The sequence below is a fragment of the Ursus maritimus genome (assembly GCF_017311325.1).
Source record: "Ursus maritimus isolate PB19 chromosome X unlocalized genomic scaffold, ASM1731132v1 scaffold_X1, whole genome shotgun sequence".
NCBI lineage: Eukaryota > Metazoa > Chordata > Mammalia > Carnivora > Ursidae > Ursus > Ursus maritimus.
Window position 1 is genome coordinate 97,435,521 of NW_024423319.1, and position 21,854 is coordinate 97,457,374.

The 21,854-nt window shown below is 36.8% G+C and overlaps 1 protein-coding gene across 1 annotated transcript in view; it reads left to right on the forward strand.

Annotated features, from left to right (window-relative positions):
- Positions 1-21,854, forward strand: part of DMD (dystrophin) — a 1,667,815-nt gene that overhangs the window by 532,872 nt on the left and 1,113,089 nt on the right. Inside the window, exon 41 of the mRNA XM_040633145.1 lies at positions 11,282-11,454. Coding sequence (XP_040489079.1) covers positions 11,282-11,454 — 173 coding nt within the window. The remainder of the gene's footprint in view (positions 1-11,281; positions 11,455-21,854) is intronic.

The following is a 21,854-nucleotide window of genomic DNA, read 5'->3' on the forward strand; positions in this document are numbered from 1 at the left end:
GTGAATAGAGGAAAGAAAAACATCCCGTCCACATTTTGTAATTCCATTCCTCAGTGATAATCATTTCTTTTAGGTTTCCCTGGATTGCTGTATTGCCTTAGAATTTTTGTCCACAAAACCTACCTGTCCCTCTTCACCTCAGTTACATGAGACATAAAAGCATGCCTTGGGTCTAAAAATATTGGAAACATTGAATGCCATATGTCTCATTTTGAAGAGAAATAGCATTTGCTTCTTTACAACTCTCCTTTGCTATGTGCAAGAGCCGATTTTTCTATCAAGACTTTCAATAAAGTGATTTAGACAATGTGCATGACTCAACACACAATGTACCTATTGCAAAATGACTTGTGAAATTGTTTCCAGTTTAGTTGGTGCTGATGGACTAGAATCATTGTCTTTGCGAAATACTTGGGCCAGTGAAGTGCAGGTTTTACATTTTCCCTTTTGTTCTTATTGATACTCTGTGGCATCTGAGAAACTTGGACAGACATAATTCTGAAAGAAGGACTTATGTATCTGAGGTACTGTGAGAAAAACATGGAGAAACTTAGCCAGGAAATGCAGATGGACTGCTATTCTGCTGTTTACTCTAACAGCTAAATAACCAGTAAAAGTAAAATAGAATAAACAGGGAAATAACTGAATAGCTCACAACATCTTTTGGGACTTGAATGCCTATCTGCAGTGGTTCAAGAACAGTGTAACAAATCTTAAGGTTCAGTGATTCCATTCAGATTGGATTTTCATAAGCAAATTTAAGATTCAGAACTTTGACTCCTCTCCTCAGTTCAAATCAACAAATATTTATTAAGGCCCAAATACTGTGTTTAACACTCTAAGAGAGAAATAAGACTTGATCCCTACACTCTGGTAATTTGTAACATTAATTGGATACACATATCATGGTGATACAAGCAAGTTAGGAAGTAATACAAGTAGGAAAGACATAGGCAAAATATAGTATAAGGCATAAGTGTAACTGAATTCAGAAAGAGGATAAGGCAATGTAGAGAGCTGAAACGGAGAATAATTTTACGTAGCAGAAAGCCTTTGAATATCTGTGCTTTGGATGTGATTGGAATTTGGACAGTATTAATAGCTACCACTTATTTATTATGTCCCAGGGCATGTTTTAAATTCTTTGCTTGTGGTAACTCATATGGTCATCACAACAACCCTATGAAGAAAGCACTCTTATGCCCATATTCAAAATTATCCAAGCTGGAGATGGTGATTTGAGTCAGAGTGGTGGCAGGGTCAAATTCTGGTTACATTCTAAAAGTAGAGCTCATAGTATTTGGTGGCCACTTGCATGCAGGTTGGTCAAGAGAGAATTCAAGGATAACATTAAGAATTTTGTCATGAACAACTGGGAGAATGGAGCTGCCATTTAACTATAATGTGGAAAATCGCAGGAGGATCAGGTTAGGATGCAAGGTTTGGTATGAGTTCAGTTGTGATATGTTAAGCTTAAGATGTTTATTAGACATCCTCGTAAATATCAAAGAGACAGTTGGATATATGTAAGTCAGAGTTTAGGAGAGGATCTTGATTAGAGATATGGGAATAATTAGGGTTAATTTGTTAGTTTTTCTTCACACTTGCTCACAAAAGGTGTCTTGTCCTCTGTTCTTTTCCCAGCCTTCTTTCCTTCTAACACCACCTCTGTGGACAATCTCAGCCACTCCCATGACCTAATTATCAGTTTGACACAAATGGATCTCACTGGTGGAGGTGGGAAATGGCATAAACAAGATGCCAACGTAGTATCATAGACCCACTGCTAATAGTGCCCAACAGAGGGGCATCCAGCAGATGAAAGAACTCAGTCATTTAATGACTGACTCTGCTTAAGGCCACAGCAAAGTGTTCGTGAACTAACAGAAATAGGATGACTTTGTCTTTCTGGCTCACTGTTATATCCCCAGTACATAGAATATGCCTGGCACATGGTAGGTTTCCAACAGTTATTTGTTGAGTTAATGAATAGTAGGACAGTTAGAGAAGTAGAGAGAAAGCTGGGGCATAGCAGAATGAGGTAAGACTAGGGAGGTCAGAGTTGGATGATGAGGGCTATGCTTAACAGTACTGACTACTAGAGGGGAGGGAGAAGGTGCAGTGAAGAAGATATTGGCGAACCAATAAATATAAATTTTTCATTTGTGAAACATAAGGAATAGCAGGGAGATCGGTAGGAGAAGGAAGGGAAGAATGAAGGGGGGGTAAACAGAAGGGGGAATGAACCATGAGAGACTGTGGACTCTGGGAAACAAACTGAGGGTTTCAGAGGGAGGGGGGTGGGGATTGGGATAGGCCAATGATGGGTATTAAGGAGGGCACATATTGCATGGAGCACTGGGTGTTATACGCAAACAATGTCATGGAACACTACATCAAAAACTAATGATGTACTTATGGTGACTAATATAACATAATAAAAAATTTAAAAAATAAAAATAAAAAAAAATTTTGGGGCGCCTGGGTGGCATAGCGGTTAAGCGTCTGCCTTCGGCTCAGGGCGTGATCCCGGCTTTATGGGATCGAGCCCCACATCAGGCTCCTCCGCTATGAGCCTGCTTCTTCCTCTCCCACTCCCCCTGCTTGTGTTCCCTCTCTCGCTGGCTGTCTCTATCTCTGTCGAATAAATAAATAAAATCTTTAAATAAATAAATAAATAAAAAATAAATTAAAAAATTCTCTCAGGAAGTAAATATGGTTAAAAAATGTGAATTATAGGTGTTTATAGCCATCTGCTCACATGAGTTACTTTGAGGAATGAAGACTGAAGAATCACTGGAAAGCAATTTTAGATGGATGGATGGATGGATGAATGGAAAGAGAGAGAGGTTTAAAATGAAGTTCAATATACTTGAAACCAGAATATCATTATGTGGAAGTCACTTTTAGGGGAAAGTACCCTAAACAATCAATTTGATATTTTTCATATTATCTTATATGTTTCTATCTCTGAAACTATATTGTTTCAATTTTAAGATAGCTTTTCTCCCCCTTATGGAAACATTCTTACTAAGGCAACACTGGCAAAATTTGAAGCAAAGATTAAATAATTTCTGAATATATTATTACAAACTTTAAAATAGAAGACACAATTTTAGATTAACGTTTGTATATACATCTACAATCAACATATTTTAATTCTACCTTGGTTAAGAGTTTTAAAATTGTGAAGGTGTGTTTGAGGTTACTCCTGGTATAAATAGGACAAAAGATGCCTGTAAATTATAGGCATCCTTATTTTTAATTCTGTGCTGAAGATTAAGCAAGTGCTGAATTGAATTTTGTTTTGTATGTGTGAGATGCCCACTTATTTTCATGACCACAGAGAAAACACAACAGAAATGATACTTTTTTAAATATTAGAGATCATACTGGCACTCTTTGTCATATTTTTGAGACAAAGAACTTAGTGGCAGGTAAAAAACAACATTAAAATTTCAGTAACTTTTTTAAAAGTTTATTTTCATCTTGTTTACAATAAGTTCAGTTTATCAAATACCACCATCCCCTCCTCCAGCCCTGTTCAATTTCCGCAGTATCTACATTGACATTCATACAAATAGGTTTACCGTTTAGGTGGATAAAGGCACGCTCTGTAATGAAACATTCTGACAACAAGGGAGTAGTTGCTGCTTTACTTTAAATAGAAGAAAAACTGAACAGCAGAAATCTGTCCCTTATGATAGAGAAGAGGGCATAGTGAAGAGTTACTTCAGACCTTTATCTCAACCTGATTAATTGGCAAAAAGGTCCCTTGTTTGGGTCCCTAGATAAATGACCTGTAGTGTCTAGTTTCTCTTTTTAGCCCATTGAAGGCACTTATTACCCAGTACTTGAATAAACAAAATACTTTAAGGTTCAAATTGTTTGTGTTATGAATCCCCTTTAAAAACCAATTCCCTCTAAAGGGAGACTCATGTTTTTAAATATTTATCTCCAAGTTCGGGCTTTTCATGTCTGTGTTATCAAGGGACTCTTATTTAAACCACCAGCTTTTCAACTAGAAATCTGACATAACAGTGTAGCTCATAATCTTCTTTTTTTATTTTTATCTATTTATTTGAGAGAGAGAGAGAGATAATTAGAGCAGTGAGGAAATTGTATATATTGACAAATAGCTTGAAATGATGAAAACGAGACATTTGCCTTAACCTCGACCTCAGGACCCTGGGATCATGACCTGAGCTGGAGGCAGATGCTTAACCAACTGAGCCACCCAGGTGCCCCAGTTCATAATCTTCTGTTTTTCCTTATTTTACATAGCTGGACTTCATCTTCCAGTTGTGCAAGTTACTTTGCTATCTAATTTTTCTCTATTAGCAGTATATAAATAAGTGTCTTATTTAACTGACTTGATTCCATGAAGCCGAGTTGCAAGGATGCTATTTTAAAATATTAAGGACTTAAGTTATACTCACTCATGTACAAATGTCTTCCAGAAATTAAAGTTTCCTTTCGCAGGGAGGGTGACTAGCACACATTTACCCAACTGACAGTGTGGGGAGGTCAATTCGGAGGGGAATGTCAAAATTAAGAAAAAATTGACTAAAAAGTGACTACTTTGTGATTTTGCCATCATAGCTTCAGGTAATATAAGGAAGTATTCAGGGATAGAAATGAAAATAATATATTTTATAGTGATCCTAGGGATTTTTCTATCACTATAGAAACTACAGGGACTATGATTTTATTTTTAGAGGGTCAGAAACTATAAAGATCACTTATTTCTAGACAAAATAGAATAGTAAAAAGCTATAAAAGATCTCATCTCTGGCTTTAAACTGTGGAAACTGCTACAGGATTTTCTTTGGTGCATATACCATTTTTCTGTGTGCAGTGCCTCAGGGACAAGAGCATGTGTAGGGACTTTTAAAAGGATTTCCTGGACTCCAGCCAATTTTTGACAACATTCTCTGAGAATACACCAAGGAGCTATTATCTAGCTATCCAGGGAATGTGACATCCCCTGCCCCAGTTTTTGCTTTTTGCTTTTCTCATTTAAGATAGAAAGTTTTCCTGCCTTTGCAACACACTGCCCAGCATTGCTGAAACTGTTCATAACTCGATTCTGAGCAATTCTACCACTTTCTAAAGAACTGGGAGCTCTCCAGAGATTTGGATTAAAATCAGGAAGTTTTGCAAGCTCAGATCCTCAGAGGGAGAAGATTTACCGTGTGTGTGTGTGTGTGTGTGTGTGTGTGTGCGTGCATGCATGTGCAAGCACATATACACATGCCCCACATCAAAGCCATAAACACATTACTTTCATTCTGGTGGGGAAGATCCTCCTTCCCTTCTCTTGAATTTTACCCCCCTTGGAGATCACAGCTATTTATTTTAAGTGGGTGGGCTCCCAATGTGGCTGATTGCCTCAGTGTAAATTTAAGTAATCAGCCTGTCGTCTGGCGTTTGGTATCAAATGGAGGGATTGTCAGAGTTCTGGATCATTGCCCTTGGGCTGGCAGCATCACTAAAATGTAGTCCATGATTTACATCATCAAGAGTTGAGCCAGAGCAAGTGGTGGTGAAATCAGGCAGCCCAGGTCAGTCAGGTTCACAGAAACAGCAAAGAAGTCACGTTGACGCCTGTTCCTAGCACCTGACCTAATCAAGCTAGCGGTTAGCCCTAACCATTCTACCCTAACCAGCACTGTAGGCTCAGAGTTCTCAGAAGATAGTAATGGAATTTTGCCAGGTGAATAAAAGGAAAGAAAGCACATAAGATGAATGTTTGACTTCAGTGACTTCTAGGGCATTGATAACATCTACCAGATCCATTCTGTCTTTTTAAAATTTCTGTTGCATTATCAGTTTTGTTTTTATTAGAAAATCTTTCCTCAATAACCAAGTGTTTTATGTCAAATAAAGTGAACTGCAGTGTAGTACTAAGCCATTTTCAATTTTGTAGTGAAGGGGATGACAGTGGAAGACTGTCTGCTCTGTCCAGATTTTTATTTTCACACTTTGAAGATGGTGGAATTGCTCCAGATAAGATCACCATTGACCTCCTGAATTGCCAAGTTGCCTTTTCACTCCTGTTCCCAGCTGCACTTGGCTTGTAGGCAGCTCCCTCCCTCCTTCCTGATGCTCTTCCTTCTCTTGGTTTGAAATACTTTACTCTTCTGGCTCTCCTCCTAGGTCTGATGACAGTTACTCTTCGGACAAATTCATCTCCATGCTCAGCTGTTCCTTTCCACGGAGGCTCATCCTTAGGCAACCTTTCTTCTCACTCTTTTATTCTAACAAACTTTTCTGAGCAATTTGATCATCTCTTGTGAAATTAAATAACACCTAGAGGTGTTATTCCAGTGACTAGCCATTCTCTATGTAATGCTGGTAGAACATGATTTTAACCTGCATTCTCCAGATCTCATAGTTTATTTCTATGTTGGTATGCCCTCCTTCCCTTCACATGATAATCCGTGACCTGTCAGATAAGTATTCTTACCACAGACTTAAATTGAGTTGCTTAAAAAAAAAAATAATGAAGGCTCCCTATTGTAAGGTGTACACAAACTTGAAGAGAACACCTTGGAATTTTAGAAACAATTTCCTTCCCTCTCTCTTTCTCTGTCTCTCTCTCTTTCTCTGAAATTCATTTGTGTCACCCATAACCATTGGGTTTTACCTGGTCTCTACCTGGGAATAGAGCTGCTTTTTTTTTAGGGTCCTAACAGAAGCACTGACGTTTCCCCCTTACAACTGATATTCTCTGTATCCTCACTTGCTTCTAAAGCTTCGTCCTTCTTCATGCACCATAGCCGTGAAGTCTTAGAATGAGGCAGGAAAACCTCCTAAGATCTACCCAAAAACCTCTTTCCCGATGCCCTGTGTGACTTGTAGAGTTTGCTCGAGACTGCCTCCTGGGAAGCAGTAGGTGCAGCAACAGCCCCTCGCTATCTGGCCTAGTCTCCATCTCATACATGGTTAAAATCCTCCCCAATTTTGTCCGAAAGTAGGAAAAAATATTCCTTTTATTGATACTTATTAAGGTTTTATATTTATATCTATTCTGACAGGAAACCCAAGACCTATGATCAGAGAACACATCATTAATTACTCAAGAGCATCTTAGCACCAGTGCACAGGCCCCAAATCCCCACAGGACAATGCAGTGAGAGCCGCATATTTATCTCTGTATGCCCGGGTATGCAATATCCTAATTTATGGATTACAGAGCTTATGTAAGGCAGCTGGCATATCTGAAAGAGAAAGCGAGACAGAAACAGAGACCTTTGCTCTGGGGGGTAAACAAATCCTCTCCAGAGAGAAGGAAGGGTCTAGGTCTCTTATTCTCAGACTGTAAATTGGCACATAAGCAAATGGATCTGGGAGAAGTGTTTCCACGTCTTTCTGTTGCGTTGCACTACTCTGAACACTAATGTACGCTTGTTATTCAATCATCCTTTAACCCAGATACCGGTGCTCTTTGCTCAGAAAGCTCAGACCATGTAGAAACAAGAAAAGAGGAGCACCTGGGTGGCTCCCATGGTTAACGTCCGATTCTGGATTTTGGCCCAGGTCATGATCTCAGGGTCATGAGATCGAGCCCTGAGTTGGGCTCCACGCTGGGTGTAGAGCCTACTTAAGATTCTCTTTCTCCCTCTCCCTCTGCCCCTACCTCCCCATGACTTGCATGTGCTCTCTCTCTCCCTCTCTCTCGCTCTCTCTCAAAAAAAAAAAAATAGAGAAAGAGAGAGAAAAGGAAATGTGAAAAGATGTGTCGCCCAACAATAGTTGTCATCTCATTTGTCTTTGCAAAATCTGATGCCAGCTACCTATTGGATATCTATAGTCTGATGCTCCAAAGGCTTCTCAATATGATCATATGCAAAACTGAACTCATCATTTACACACACAGAACCCGTTTATCCATCTGAAATCCTTTTACTCAGTGACACCACTATTCATCCAGGTGCCCAGGCCAGAAACCTAGGAGTAATTTCAGTCTTTTCTCTTCTTCACTTAACATACAATCACTGAGTTCTGCCAAGTTTTCTTCCTAACCAACCTTCTCAATCCAACTCAAATATGAATACCAACTAGATACTTAATTACATTGATGGTTTTGTTTTTAATTTTATAGGTGGGATAATGGCATTATGTGTACTTTCCTTGAAAAGCATTCATATATATTGGAAACAGGCTAAAGTATTCATGGATAAAATATTATATCAATTTGTTTCAAAATAATCCATTTGAGGAGCTGAATGTGTGGGAGTATAATGAAACAAGAGTGCCCATGGCTTTATAAGAATTAGAACTGGACAGTAGGTTCGAGGGGGCTATTTGTACTCCTTTCTTGCTTTTGTATGTATTTGAAATTTTCCATCACAATTACTGTATGAATCATGGTTTCCCATTGGCTACTGACTTACATGCAGAATCTCTAAAGCACATTTTTTAAAAGATTTTATTTATTTGACAGAGAGACACAGGGAGAGAGGGAACACAAGCAGGGGAATGGGAGAGGGAGAAGCAGGCTTCCCGCTGAGTAGGGAGCCCGATGCAGGGCTCGATCCCAGGATCCTGGGATCATGACCTGAGCCAAAGGCAGATGCTTAACGACTGAGCCACTCATGAGACCCATCTAAAGCACATTATTAAACATTTCTAGCCTCTGTTTCCTGACCCATATTCTCCTAATCCTTTACATTTCCAAAAAGTCAGCCAAATATGACTGCCCATCTTCCCTATCTTTGCGTATGTGTTACCTAGTAAGCATAATGCTCTTCCCACTTCAACTACTCAGCTATGTACACTCCAAATTGCACTTCCTTTATGAGCTCTTTCCTCAATGTGTGACCAAATATGGTATATGATTCATTCCTTCTTTGAACTTCCAGAAAAGAATAGACTTAGAATGCTCATCAAATTCTTCCTTCTCATCTAGCTGGGGCTTCTCCACTATTATTTCTTCCTTCATTTTCCAAGCCACACCTTCTCTAACTATCACAGTAAGGTCCATTTCAAACTTCTTCAAAACAAGTAAGTAAAACTGTGCTTCACCTACCTTTGCTTCTTTTGTATTGCTCCTGGTACATGGAAGAACTCAATAAATGTTTGCTCAATTGACTTGTCTACAACAATTCAGATGAGCAAAATAGCCAAATTCATACTAGTACAACTAACCAAATATATACTTTTTAGAATTTTTTTGAAAATCAATATATTGAAGATGTGTATTACATAATGATCCTGTGGTTTGTGATTTTCCCTTAAATATAATATAGATAAAAATTTTGGTATCAACTTATAGGATACAGTAGTTTATTCACTTACTCAACAAAATGCATTGGGTAACCTACCATGTGCTGGGCATAGGTTTAAGTTCTGATAACCCAGTAGAGAGTAAGACAGATAACATTTCCTGCACTTGTAGGGTCTAGTTTAGTAGTGTAGAGAGACTGGTAGATATATAATTTAATGTTAGTCATAAATGTCATGAAGAAAAATGAAGACTACAGGGAATACAGAATGATTAGGGCTGCTATTTAAAATTGGTAGAGAAGACTCTTCTTAGATGAGAAAGAAGTGAGGGAACTAGTCATATAAATGTCTTAGAGTGAAAGAATGTTTTTTGGCAGAGAGAACAGCAAATACAGAAGAAACCTGGAAGCAAGAGAATGCTTGGCATACTTGAGGAACACAAAAAGGTTAGAGGCTGAAATGTTCTGGACTCAGAGGAGACTAAGAAAAGATAAGGTCAGAATGGTAGACAACTTACAACCAACATAAAACCAAGTCATTTAGGACTTTGTAGGCTGTGGTAAATATGATGGGCTTGATGAGGAGCCATTGGAGGATTTTGACAGAGTAGGAATACGATCTGAATTATGTTTTGAAAAAATCTTTTTGGCTCTTGTATGGAGAATTGACTAGAAGATGGGTAAGAATGAAGCAGGGGGATCATTTAGGTAGCCATTGCAATAATCCAGATGAGATGTAATGATACATTATATCAAAACTATAGCAAGGGAGATAATGAGAAGTGGTCAAATTCTGGACTTGTCCTGGAAGTAGAGCCAAAAGGATTGTCTAACAACTCGAATACTGGAGATTAAAAAAGAAAGATCAAGGGTGACTCTAAGGTTGTCAGCCTGAATAACTATATTTGATATGCCATTTACTGAAATGGGGAAAACCATTGGAAGAGAGGGATAAGGGGATGTAGTTCAGAATTTGGTTGGGGTCATGTTAAGTTTGAGATGCCCATGGGACATTCAGATGTCAAGAAAGCAGTCGAATTTGTGAATCTGGTTTCTGAGTTGAGGTTAGGGCTGGAAATATAAGTTTGGGAGTCATCACTGTATATAGTCAGTATTTGCAGTCATGGGACCAAATAGGGAATATAGAGAGAGAAGGAAAGAAGTGTCAAAACTAAGCTAGAGCACTCCAGTATTAAAAGATCAATCAGAGAAGGATTCAGTAAAGACTGATGAAGCAGTGGACAAGAAGGTGGAAAAAAAAAAAAAAACCAGAAGAGTTCAGGTTACAGAAGCCAAATGAAGATAGAGTTTTAAGATGGAGGGAGTGATCAGCCATATTGAGATGAAGACTGTGAATTACCCATTGAATCTGAACATGTTGAAATCATTGGGCTTCAACAATAGCCAAATTATGATCAACAAGAGCCAAATTATGGAAACAGCCTGAACATCCATCAACTGATGAATGGATAAAGAGGAGGTGATATCTCTCTCTATATGTATCACACATACATATAATGGAATACTACTCAGCCATAAAAAATAATGAAATTTTGCTATTTGCAATAATGTGGATGGAGCTAGAGGGTATTATGCTAAGTGAAATAAGTCAGTTAGGGAAAGGCAAATACCATATCATTTTACTCATCTGTGGAAGTTAAGAAACAAAACAGATGAACATCGGGGAAAGAAAAAAAAAAGAGAGGGAGACAAACCATAAGAGAGACTTTTAACTATGGAGAACAAAGTGAGGGTTGCTGGAGGGGAGGTGGGTAGGGGGATGGGCTAAATGGGTGATGGGCATTAAGGAAGGCACTTCCTGTGGTGAGCAGTGAATGTTATATACAACTGACAAATCTCTAAATTCTCCTAAAGTGGATATTACATAGTATGTTAATGAGCTAGAATTTAAATAAAAACCCAAAATATTAAAAAAAAAAAAAAAGAATTGCAAGACTGTTTGTTATTTCTGGGGTTTATAAATTTCCTTTTTTCTCTTTCCATAGACAGCTGATTCATTTCTGATGTATTTCAAATTTTCTGTATTGCAGAACATAAAAGACAGCTTGCAACAAATCTCAGGTCGGATTGACATCATTCACAATAAGAAGACAGCAGCATTGCACAGTGCCACCCCTGCAGAAAGGGCAAAGCTCCAGGAAGCTCTCTCACAGCTTGATGTCCAATGGGAAAGAGTTAACAAAATGTACAAGGACCGACAAGGGTAGGTAACACTTTTATTTTCCTAAATTAGTATTCCTGTTTTCAGAGAAGTCTGGAGTTCATTTCAGTGTTCTCCATGGAAAGGTAGGGCAGAAGAAAGGGAGAAGTATTACCATCATTGGAAAAAGGTAAGTGGAGTGAGAACAAATAATGATGAACAAAGACTAATGAACTGAATTCTAGAAATTTTTCTGTATGGGGTTAACATTACGTTGGAACCCTATATTACCTTCTAAAATTTCACATAATGCCAAATAGGTTTTGTCATTTAATTGAGGTGGCTTAAATAACTGTACAGTATAAAATCCATATCTTTGGTCAAATCTGTGTCCTATATATTTATAGCAGATTGATATTTAGATTAATATGTTTGAAATATAAGCTATCAGCAAAAAGTTGATTTTCACACTGTTCTATTTTGAAGGTGATACATGACATTTTGCAGTCCCCCTACTCTTTTTGCTATGAGGAATTTGTTAAGTTGATTTAAAATAATTTTTCAGGATTTACCTTAATTAACATATCTAGCTTGTGACCACATTTTCAAAAATTCACATATAATCCTTAGCCTCACATCACAAAAAGGTAGAATATTGTTTTCTTTTCCTATTTTAGGTTAAAAGTAATGGAGTTTTAATGATTTAAAATAATTTGTTTTAAAGATTGTAGTCTCAAGACAGTCTTCTTTATTATTCTCAGAGAAAATAAAATCATTTTTAAGAATTACAAGGAACCTCCCTCTTAACTCTCTTATCTGCCCATTTCTAAATATCCTTACTTCTATTTTAGTTCCTTATTTACTACAGTAGGTTTCTAAACTGATACTTAGAGCAGAAATCTCCATTAATTCTAATGATCATCCTCATTTTGTTCCCAATTATCTTTCACCCAGAGTTGTTTTTCTAAAGTGTAAGAACTTCAGTCCTATTACCTCATTCTCCTTGAATTAAGTCCAGATTCCTTGATTGGGCTTATAAAGACTTCACATGACCCTTGTTCTTTTGTTCAGCCTCATGGCTTATCAGTCCCTGCCTGTCCTACAACCTCTCCAAGCTCCATTTTACCAAAATACCTTAGAGCCAGTAAGAAGGGCTATATTGGTATTTTTTTTCATACATGATTCATGTATTACTGTGTATTAGTCAGCCATTACCATAATATGGTGGTGTAAAGCAAATAAATGTATGTTAAAACAACATACATTTATTTTCATGGTCATGGGTCTTTAAGTTGCCTGTGGTTTGGCTGACTGAGGCAGGGCTCAGCTAGGTAGCTGTTTAAAGCTGTGGGTTAGCTGAGGTAGGCTCCGGGATATGTCTCAGGTTAAGATCTGCTTATGTTATGGGCCACTTATGGCCTGGGCCCACATTAAGTTCACTCCCATTACACTGGCCAGAGCAAGCCTGACATCAGTAGATTAGCAAAGTAGTCTCTTCCTACTGCGGAAGGGGAAGAAGGGTGACTATTTGTTGAACGATAATCCAAACTATTGTTGATAGTTAATAATTAATAATAAAGAAATTTTTACAGCTAGAAATGACCTTAGTGATTTTGTCCTGCTTCATTATTTTACAGGGGAGACTAAATTACGAAGATGTTAAATGACTTACCGAAACACATATTAAATAGCACATCTGCATATTTCCATTTCACCAAAATGTTTAGCTCTAATAGGTTTGCATAGTGTATATTCATAATAAGTTACAAATATGAGAAAATGCATTAGACTCTTGGCATTCCTAAGGCAGAGGTTCTGAGACCATCATTATCACCAAATTCATGAATGCTGTAATGGCAAAACTCACCTTTATTAAATGTCATAAAGTAAAACAGACATTACTTTTTAGGCGAGAGCAAGTAGAGAATTAAAAGCCAGACTGATTTGTGACTGCTCACTCATTATCTAAGAGACCTGCTTTCATACCTTGTCTTCCCGCAAACAGAATATCAACATGTGTCTCAGTAAAGTTGCAAATCTCCAAAATACTAAAATTAGCTTTTTTTTTTCCTTTGGACACACAAATAGTAAACACAATGAACATTTAATTCATGAATCCTGTGTATCTATGTACCAATCCATGCGTATGGATAGATATACAAATATGTAAAATAAATATTTAAGTTTTGTGGAAATTAACATTGCTGCTAAATTCTGTTTTTATCTAAGTCTTGGTGGGTATTCACTGCTTCTAAAAGATACCTACAGGAAATGTGTGAAAATAAAGAGATAATTAACCTAAGGTTCACCTAGTATTAGAGGAACATACTCCATTCTTTCTTCCAACAAACGCTTAAGGAGGGCCAGATTCTCTGTGTCTTTACTTTCTTTCTGATACCAGCTTTACTATTCCTCAAATGGTTAATGAATTTGCCCCATTTTCTGGAAATTATTCCCCAAGCCTAAGAGGACAGCACAGTTCAAATGAGATAATAAAACTGAAAGCAGTTTCTAGACTACACATTGCTGTACAGCCATAAGATGGCATTATTGTGTAGCAACACAGTTCTTATCTGACATCAAGTAGTGATTGTTTTTAAAAAAAATCACTATTCCTCTTTGGAATCCCATTTAGTCAGATACTTTGGGATGGCTCACCCATACATGTAAGTAGTTAAATTCAAGGTGATTCTGAGCTTTAGATCTGATGTAAAGAGGACATGAGAGTAAGAGTAGTGATTCTTACAATACTGAAATTTTAGAGCAAAATGAAGTGTCAAAAATGGGGAAAGCAGGGTGAGGACATTTAAAAAAAATGATTTATTTCAGAAAATAAGAAATAGGAAGATAGTGCTACAGAAAAGAAGTCGGATGCAAAAAATACATATTGTATGAGTCCATTTATATAAAACTCAAAACGTGCATATTGGGGAGGTTAAAGGTCAGATATGGTTACTGTTGTGAAGAGTAGTGATTAACACGGGCAGGTCTCTTGATCTGGATGTTGTTTGCATTGATACGTTTCTGTTAAGAAAGCTTATGAAACTGTGCACTTGTGATTTATACACTTTTCTCTGTGAATGCTATACTTGAATGAATTTTACACTTAAAATTTTAAAATAATACATGAATTCTTTTTGAAGTATAAAAAGGACCTAACCTCAAAATTAAAAAAATAATAATAATAAAGGTGTATTTTACAGAAGAGCATAATACATTGTTATACTTTTGGCATTTCACCATGGACCCCTGAACATTTTATAATTGACCAGTACCTACTCTCAGATAAGTATGCGGGCACTACTGTACTAGAGAAAGTTTTTCCAAAGTTACCACCATCATGCTGGGACCACAGGGCCACATGTTGATAGGATCCTGGGGGATAGACAACAGGAATATGCTTCCCCAGGGATTTCTCCTTTGTTTAATTCCCTTAGTGCCAAGCCCACAGTCTTAAAGCACTCACAGACTCTTGCTGCCATTTGTACTGCATGAAGGAAAACGAGACAATGAAAGAAATGAAAGGGGGGGAAACAGGAATAGAAACCAAAGAAATCTGATTTGAAGAGAAAGTGCCTTAATCATCTCTGTATTCAGACTCTAGGGAATGAGAGTATAATTCTGCAAGCCCACTCCTAATGCAACTTTCTCAAAAGCATTTTCTATCTTACTTGTAATTTTTCTGCTGAGACATTCAGTAAATATTTTTCTCTCATGTCAAGGTGAGGGAAATAACCCCACACTCCTCACAGAGGAAAGGAATAATATACTAATCCTCATGTCATCACCATACAATTTTATCCTTTAAAGTGGAAGCTAGAGGGACAGATGCATCATCTGGGAGCTTTTCCAGAATTGTTTGTTCCTAAATGAGACATTCAGCTATTGCGGCATTAGCAGCCTCCTCTGTTTGTCACAGCACCATATGTAGTTGGGAAGATACATGATAAGCACACACAGGGTCCTGACTACTCAGGAAAGATTAACGCTGCGGCCTTAGAATTAGTCTCTACTAAATGTAAAGATTCTCATGCAAGATTGGATCTTCATATTCCCCCCTCCCTCCAGGTATATGTATACGTGCCAATACATGATTCTACTGTTAGTTTTTGAACTTGGGAGAATTAAGGAGAGGTTAAAAAAAAAAAGCCCTGAACATGGGAAAGTCTTTTTATATCTCATTCCAGAATCGGTGTTGTACTGACCAGGGAACGGATTCTCATGCATTCATTCATGGGACTGATATAGAGGAAGATGTGTTAAATTGAAGAAGTGAAATTTTCTGTTTGTGTCCCACTTTTTTTTCACTGTTGAGACCATGATGTATGGGAAGGCTTCTGTTTTGGTTCTTCACATCAAGATCTTTTTTAAAGAAAATCCTTATTTATTAAGTCATTGCTTTGATAGAATTCATTTTTAAAACTTAGTTTTCTATGTAAAGAGAATTATTTATCTCTCCAGATGTATCAGGAAATAGTCCTATTCATAGACATACAGGTACATTCACCAGTTTACCTAAGCATTTCAGAAATATTTACAAAATATTTTTAAGTTTACTGTTAACCTTCAAGCTTTCCCCAGTTAAGTATCTTGTTTGCTATCTGCTCTCCTCCATTTGTCTACATTGATTGTTCTGATTTATTTTATTGGGTCCTGGATATCAGAAATCATGTCAATTTTGCTTGCTTGTACGATGCCCAGTACAGCACATGTGGTTAATAAATACTTTTTGACGATAATGATGATGATGAAACTATAATTTGACAACACTGACATTTCATATATGCCAGAAATAACATCAGAGCTTTAAGAAAGGCAACTTTCTTCCTGCCCTGTCATTTTCTGTAGTTACCATCTGGCACACTTCACCTCTACACTGTTTCCTCTGCCTTATCTGTTCTCTCTTGTGTATTTCAGTTTAGGGTTGCCCCCTCCTGCACATCATCTTTTCTTTTTGCTGCTCTTTTTGAGTGTTTATATTTCTTCCCAGGCTCTGTAGAGTCTAAGCTAATCCCTATGTATTGTGAGTATTTTTCACTGGCCAGTTGCTGCACTTTGCACACCACCGAGAGGGCAATTGTAAGCCTGATAGAGGAGGTTTTGTTTCCACCCAGCAGCCCGAAATGAAGTGTATGATTTGACTGCTGATGCCAATTACATGGAGGTTTTACCTCCAGAGGCAAAGCTTTAAGCCACAAAAGATTAATCCCGTATATTTGGTGTTCGGAGGTATTTAATGTCCATGTATTGCCTACTTACCAGTCTCATTAAAACAAACCAATTATCAACAAACAATATCCTTATTTCGTAATTGTTATTTTTAAACTCTGTTTAAAACATGACTCATTCAGTACTGTGTACCATTTGAATTAGATACCTAAACTAGCCCTTGATGTAGATTTCCTTTTTTTGAACCTTTTCTTTAAATTCGTTAACATACAGTGTAATATTTCCTTGCCTACTTATAATTTCTTCTGAATTTTTTGTCGTTGACAACGGTTGGCAAAGGAATTGAATGGAGGGGATCTGTTGTATTTATTTAAGGAAAGGGCTTTTTGAAATGTATTAAATATAAGTTTGTTTCTACCTATCAGCTTATCTTCTGTATGTTCCTATTGCTATTTCAAAGCACTCCAGAGTTGCAGAGTGATTTGCTTTTTATGATAGCCATTTCATACAGGATCATTTGCCTTATATCTTCAAAATTTTCAGATTCTTATAAATCTTTACAGTTCACATAGAGGTTAGTTTAAAACTTGCTTCAAATAAGAAATTGACTGGATATAAAATTCATATAATCTGAGAGTTAACCATAGATCAATATCCTGAATCTTTTTCTCAAAGTAATTGAACATTTTTGTTTCCCAGGATAGCTGTATACACACATTTCCATTCTTCACCATAGATGATTCTATTTCTTCAGTGTACTGGGGCTATAGTTGGCTTGTTTGTTATCTAAATAAACTGGTATTTTCATTATTGTCAAAGGGAAAAGGTTCTAATACAGAAACTAATTTTATGCCTATAGGACTAGCCGCATTTTAGAAATAATGCCACTATTTAACTTTACTCGTTGTATGTTTCCTGGCTTTGTCATATCACAAATTTCCCTTCTTTAAATATACATTTTTCCCGTGTAAATGGAATAGATGAGTTTTGGAAGAAAACAAAACTGTGCTAAATGTAATCTGTCCAGAAAGTCTCTTTATCAATTAGAGTTTGTTTTGGCTTCACTAAGATAGAAGCATATTTTTTTTCCTCCTTAGAAAAATGTAGGAATATGCTGTCAAGGCAGGTACAGTGGCTATGCTCATTTCTGCTTTCTGCCTAGCTATCCTTATATGGTGGGCCCCAGTTCCCATGTTGCAAGGCAGAGCTCCCACCACATCTACATTCTAAGAAGCAAGATGGGAGAAGGGGGGGAGAAGTGGCAAAGTGTGCATACTAATTGTCTTTTAATGAAGTTTCCTGGGAGCTGCAATGTTTTGCTTATACCCCGTTGGCCAGAAGTCAGTCACATGACCATACCCAAGCTGCAAGGGAGGCTGGGAAATGTTCCATTTATTCCCGAGTGCTATGTGCTCTGTCAAAAAGTGTACTCTTATGGAAAAACAGGAGAATGGGTATTTGAAGAGAACTAACAGTCTTCAGTGTTTTTGCAGAAGAAGTGTATTTTGTTTTGTTTTTTAAGCATCCCTAAGAAATATATTAAACGGGTAGCTAAGTCTAGAATTATCTCCTTTCCCTACTCTTTTATCGTTTTATGAACTCTGAGACAGCTAATATCTCACTTTGGCTTCCTGAATTCTGCTAAAATAAAAGTAGAAGTTTTGTATCATTGCCAATACCTGCTTGTTCTATCCCTCCATGTTCCCAAAACATTTTCTCATTAATCAATTTTTGTCCGACTCTTTCCCTTTTTTCCAACAAAGCCACTGCTTAGCCGAGGAGAGAGATGGATAACTTAGTTGCCATAGTGCTCCTGGAGTATATCTTCCCTACTGACTTTGACTTAAGTTGCATCATTCATAAATTATAGCAGTTTAGATTACTAACACCAAGAATGACCACTAAAAAATAAGGATTTAAGACCAAAGCAGAAATTATGACAGTGAACTGAAATTTCAGGACATCACCTTTTCTGAACATGTGAGATGGGCCTTGTGTAAGATTCAAGATCTTTTTTTGGCCACATCTATGTGCCAGACGTGCATTCAGTGTTTTACATATATGATTGCATCCTCAGGAGAACCTTCTTTTACAGATGAGTTGCTTGAGATTTAGAGGGAATAAATCATTGTCTCAAGTATGCATAGGAAGAATATGCCAGAGCCTGTTTTTTGACTCAAGTTATGAACTCTTGTCTGCTGCATTCCTTGTCTTTTATACATTTCACGTAGGATTTCTTGTATGTCTTATGCTCATTGATTATGTTCTCTCTTCCAGAGATCATTCTTCAGTATCAGTAACAGGAATATGTATAAAAACTTTCTAAAACTCTTGTGTGTGAAACCACGGTGCTTTAAAGAGATGTTTAATATTTCAAAGGTGATATCTTCATATTTATTATCTGTAGAGAAATAGATTGTGACTCTATAAGATACTTGGCAAAGCCAAGTGGTAAAGGATCTTCTCAAGTGCTTGAGGAGCCCTGACTTGTTTTTTGGCAAAGTCCTACTCATCATTCGGGACCCAGAGCAATTATTACCATTTGGAATACTGGTCTCAATTATTACCATTTGGAATTTCTGGTCTCAATTATTTCAGTCTCTGTGTTCCTAGAACTCTCTGTTTATATAGTTCTCTTATAGGTTCTTATCAAAATTTAAATATCTTACATCATTTTGTGCAACTCTGTACCGTCCAACAGAGTGTTTGTTACTATAGAGCAGCAGAAACTGTACCATATACTTCCTGTCTCCCCTAAGCCAAGCACAGTATAATTCTATGGTAGAATTAATACGTATATTAATATGTCCTCAATACATATTTTTTTAATTGAGGATACCTTACATGTAAATGACAAACTGCTCACTCAAAAGTTGTAATATTTTGGAATGAATAAGGTTCTTGTTTCTTTGGTTAACAAGAACTTCATTCCCATTATGGTTTATTCAACCAAATATTTGTGTAAGATAAATTTACTCATACTTACTTTCAGTTCTCCATAATAATACCGAATTATGACTTTGAAGTGTGGATATAGCAATATATGAATAATATCAGATCTTGATATGTTCTTTATGGTATGTGAGAGAAGAAAACAGTCTCTCATAAAGAAAAATATACCCATTAGTCACTAAAGTCAACATAACTTCCTAGTAGTAGTCAACAAACTTTTTGTTTGCTGACTTACTTGCTTGTTTTAACTTCTGCTATTCTGGGGTGTGTGTGGGGAGGGATTTGTTACCATTACAAAATTCTGACACTTTAAAAATCTGTTTACTCTGTGAGAATTGCAAATTCTTGCCTATAAGGTGATTTTCACAAGAATTATTTTCTTATTAGTTTTTAGCTTATCCATGGACAATCTCAAATTCCTCTGGAAAATATCAGTTTCCTCAAGGGAAAGCTGTCCATTACAAGCTAAAAATGTGGTGTTTGAGAGATTTCTGCTTGAAACAAACATTTTAAAATTCTGTTTGGTTTCCCAAAATGGTTAGATACTTAGAAAAATAAATAACAGTTCAGACGGACATTTTCAAAATTCTTAATATTTGAATAATTTGTATATTTGAGTAAACTGTATATATACATATATATATATATAGAGAGAGAGAGAGAGAGAGAGAATATTCAGTTTCTCTTGCATTTCTTCATTTCTTTTTTTCTTTTTTTCATTTCTTTCACTTGTCTTTCTTTAATATTCAAAGATAACCCTAGAAACTAAGGATTGTCATCCCAGGCCTTTGTTTTGAAGTAATTCTGAGGTAATCAGAGATATAATCTTTATGGGTACCTACCATAAAGTGGTAGCACCACAATTAGGACATAGATGCAACTCTCTCATTTGTCTTTTCCCTTTTTCCATATCTCCTGGTAATGTAGGAGTGACCCATGGTAGCTGTCCACTGGGCATTTACCAAAGTTTGCCAGTATTGGTCAGTTGCTGCTACAATAATTGTGTCTAACAAACACACCCAGAATTAACAATAAATCATTATTCTAATGTTGAGGGCTACTTTGAGTCAACTCTATTTCAGGAGCTACTTTGCGTCAACTCTCCTTCAGCCTTTGGGACTATAGATTGAATGAATAGATCTCACCCATTTGTTTCGTTCTGGGGCCCAGGCTGGAAGGGTAGCAGATACTTGGGGCATATTAATCCATGGCAGAGTTCAGAACTCTCAGAAGGGCAAGCAGAAATACATGATGCTTTAAAGACCTTGACTTAGAACTGACACTATCTCTTCCATTGACATCCAATGGTCAAAGCAAGTCACATGGCAAGCCAAATTCTAGGAGTAGAGGAATAAACACTGCTCACCTGAACCCATTCCAAGAGTGAGGATACATATTACTACTACAGAATATAATTGGGAGTAACAATTTAAAATAATACACTACTCTAGTAGAATATTATAGCATCCATTAAGCATTTCTGATGATATGCATGTAACTTTCTGAGAAAATCCAACTTGTTGATTCCACTTGAAAATGTATCTTAAATCCACTTTTTTGACAGGCTTTATCTCTAATCCAATAGGTTGGGGGAACTTTTATTTACAAAAAAAATAATAAAACCCTCCTGTAATATTATGAAACAGAAATTTAAAGACCCTTGAAAAACTAGAATATTGAAACAAACTTGGAGTCACAGTTTTATTTACCAACTTGAGAGTCTCCCTGTGCTTCGGCACACTTGGAAGTTGGATTTCCAAATAGCATCATGACTTTCCATACCCAGCTGTCTGCTGCTTGAAACTACCATAAGCTGACTATCACGGCTCACAGTATACCCTTGAAGAAGGCCATCTGGTTTATGTCTCTTGGCAAAATTTGTTTAAAAACAAGCAGCTGCATGACAAAGTAAGGAGGAGTCTCTGTCTAGCTGTGGTAAATAAGTAGGTTTGCAATGCACATAATAAAGCATTTTGTAATCCAAGCCAAAATTTCTAAAAGGGAAACATGCTTTTCTCACAAATAAAAGAAAAATCCACAGAATTCAATTGCACTGAAGGCCCTCTATCAAATTTATATCTCAGTGGCTTAATATTATGAGAAAAATGAAAGTCTGTTTGTGTTTAGATACACCCTTCTGGTAATAACTAGTTTTTGTGTACTTATATAGAATCCAATGATTGGAAATTATTTTTTAATTACATTAGAATTCAGATTTCTTAAAGACCTCTTCTTTGAATCCAAACATTAGTTGGTATTAATGATTTATTGAACATTCTTTCTTTCCTTCTACCAGGTCTCTGTGTATCCCATTATACTTTATCTCAAAAAACGTACAGGCT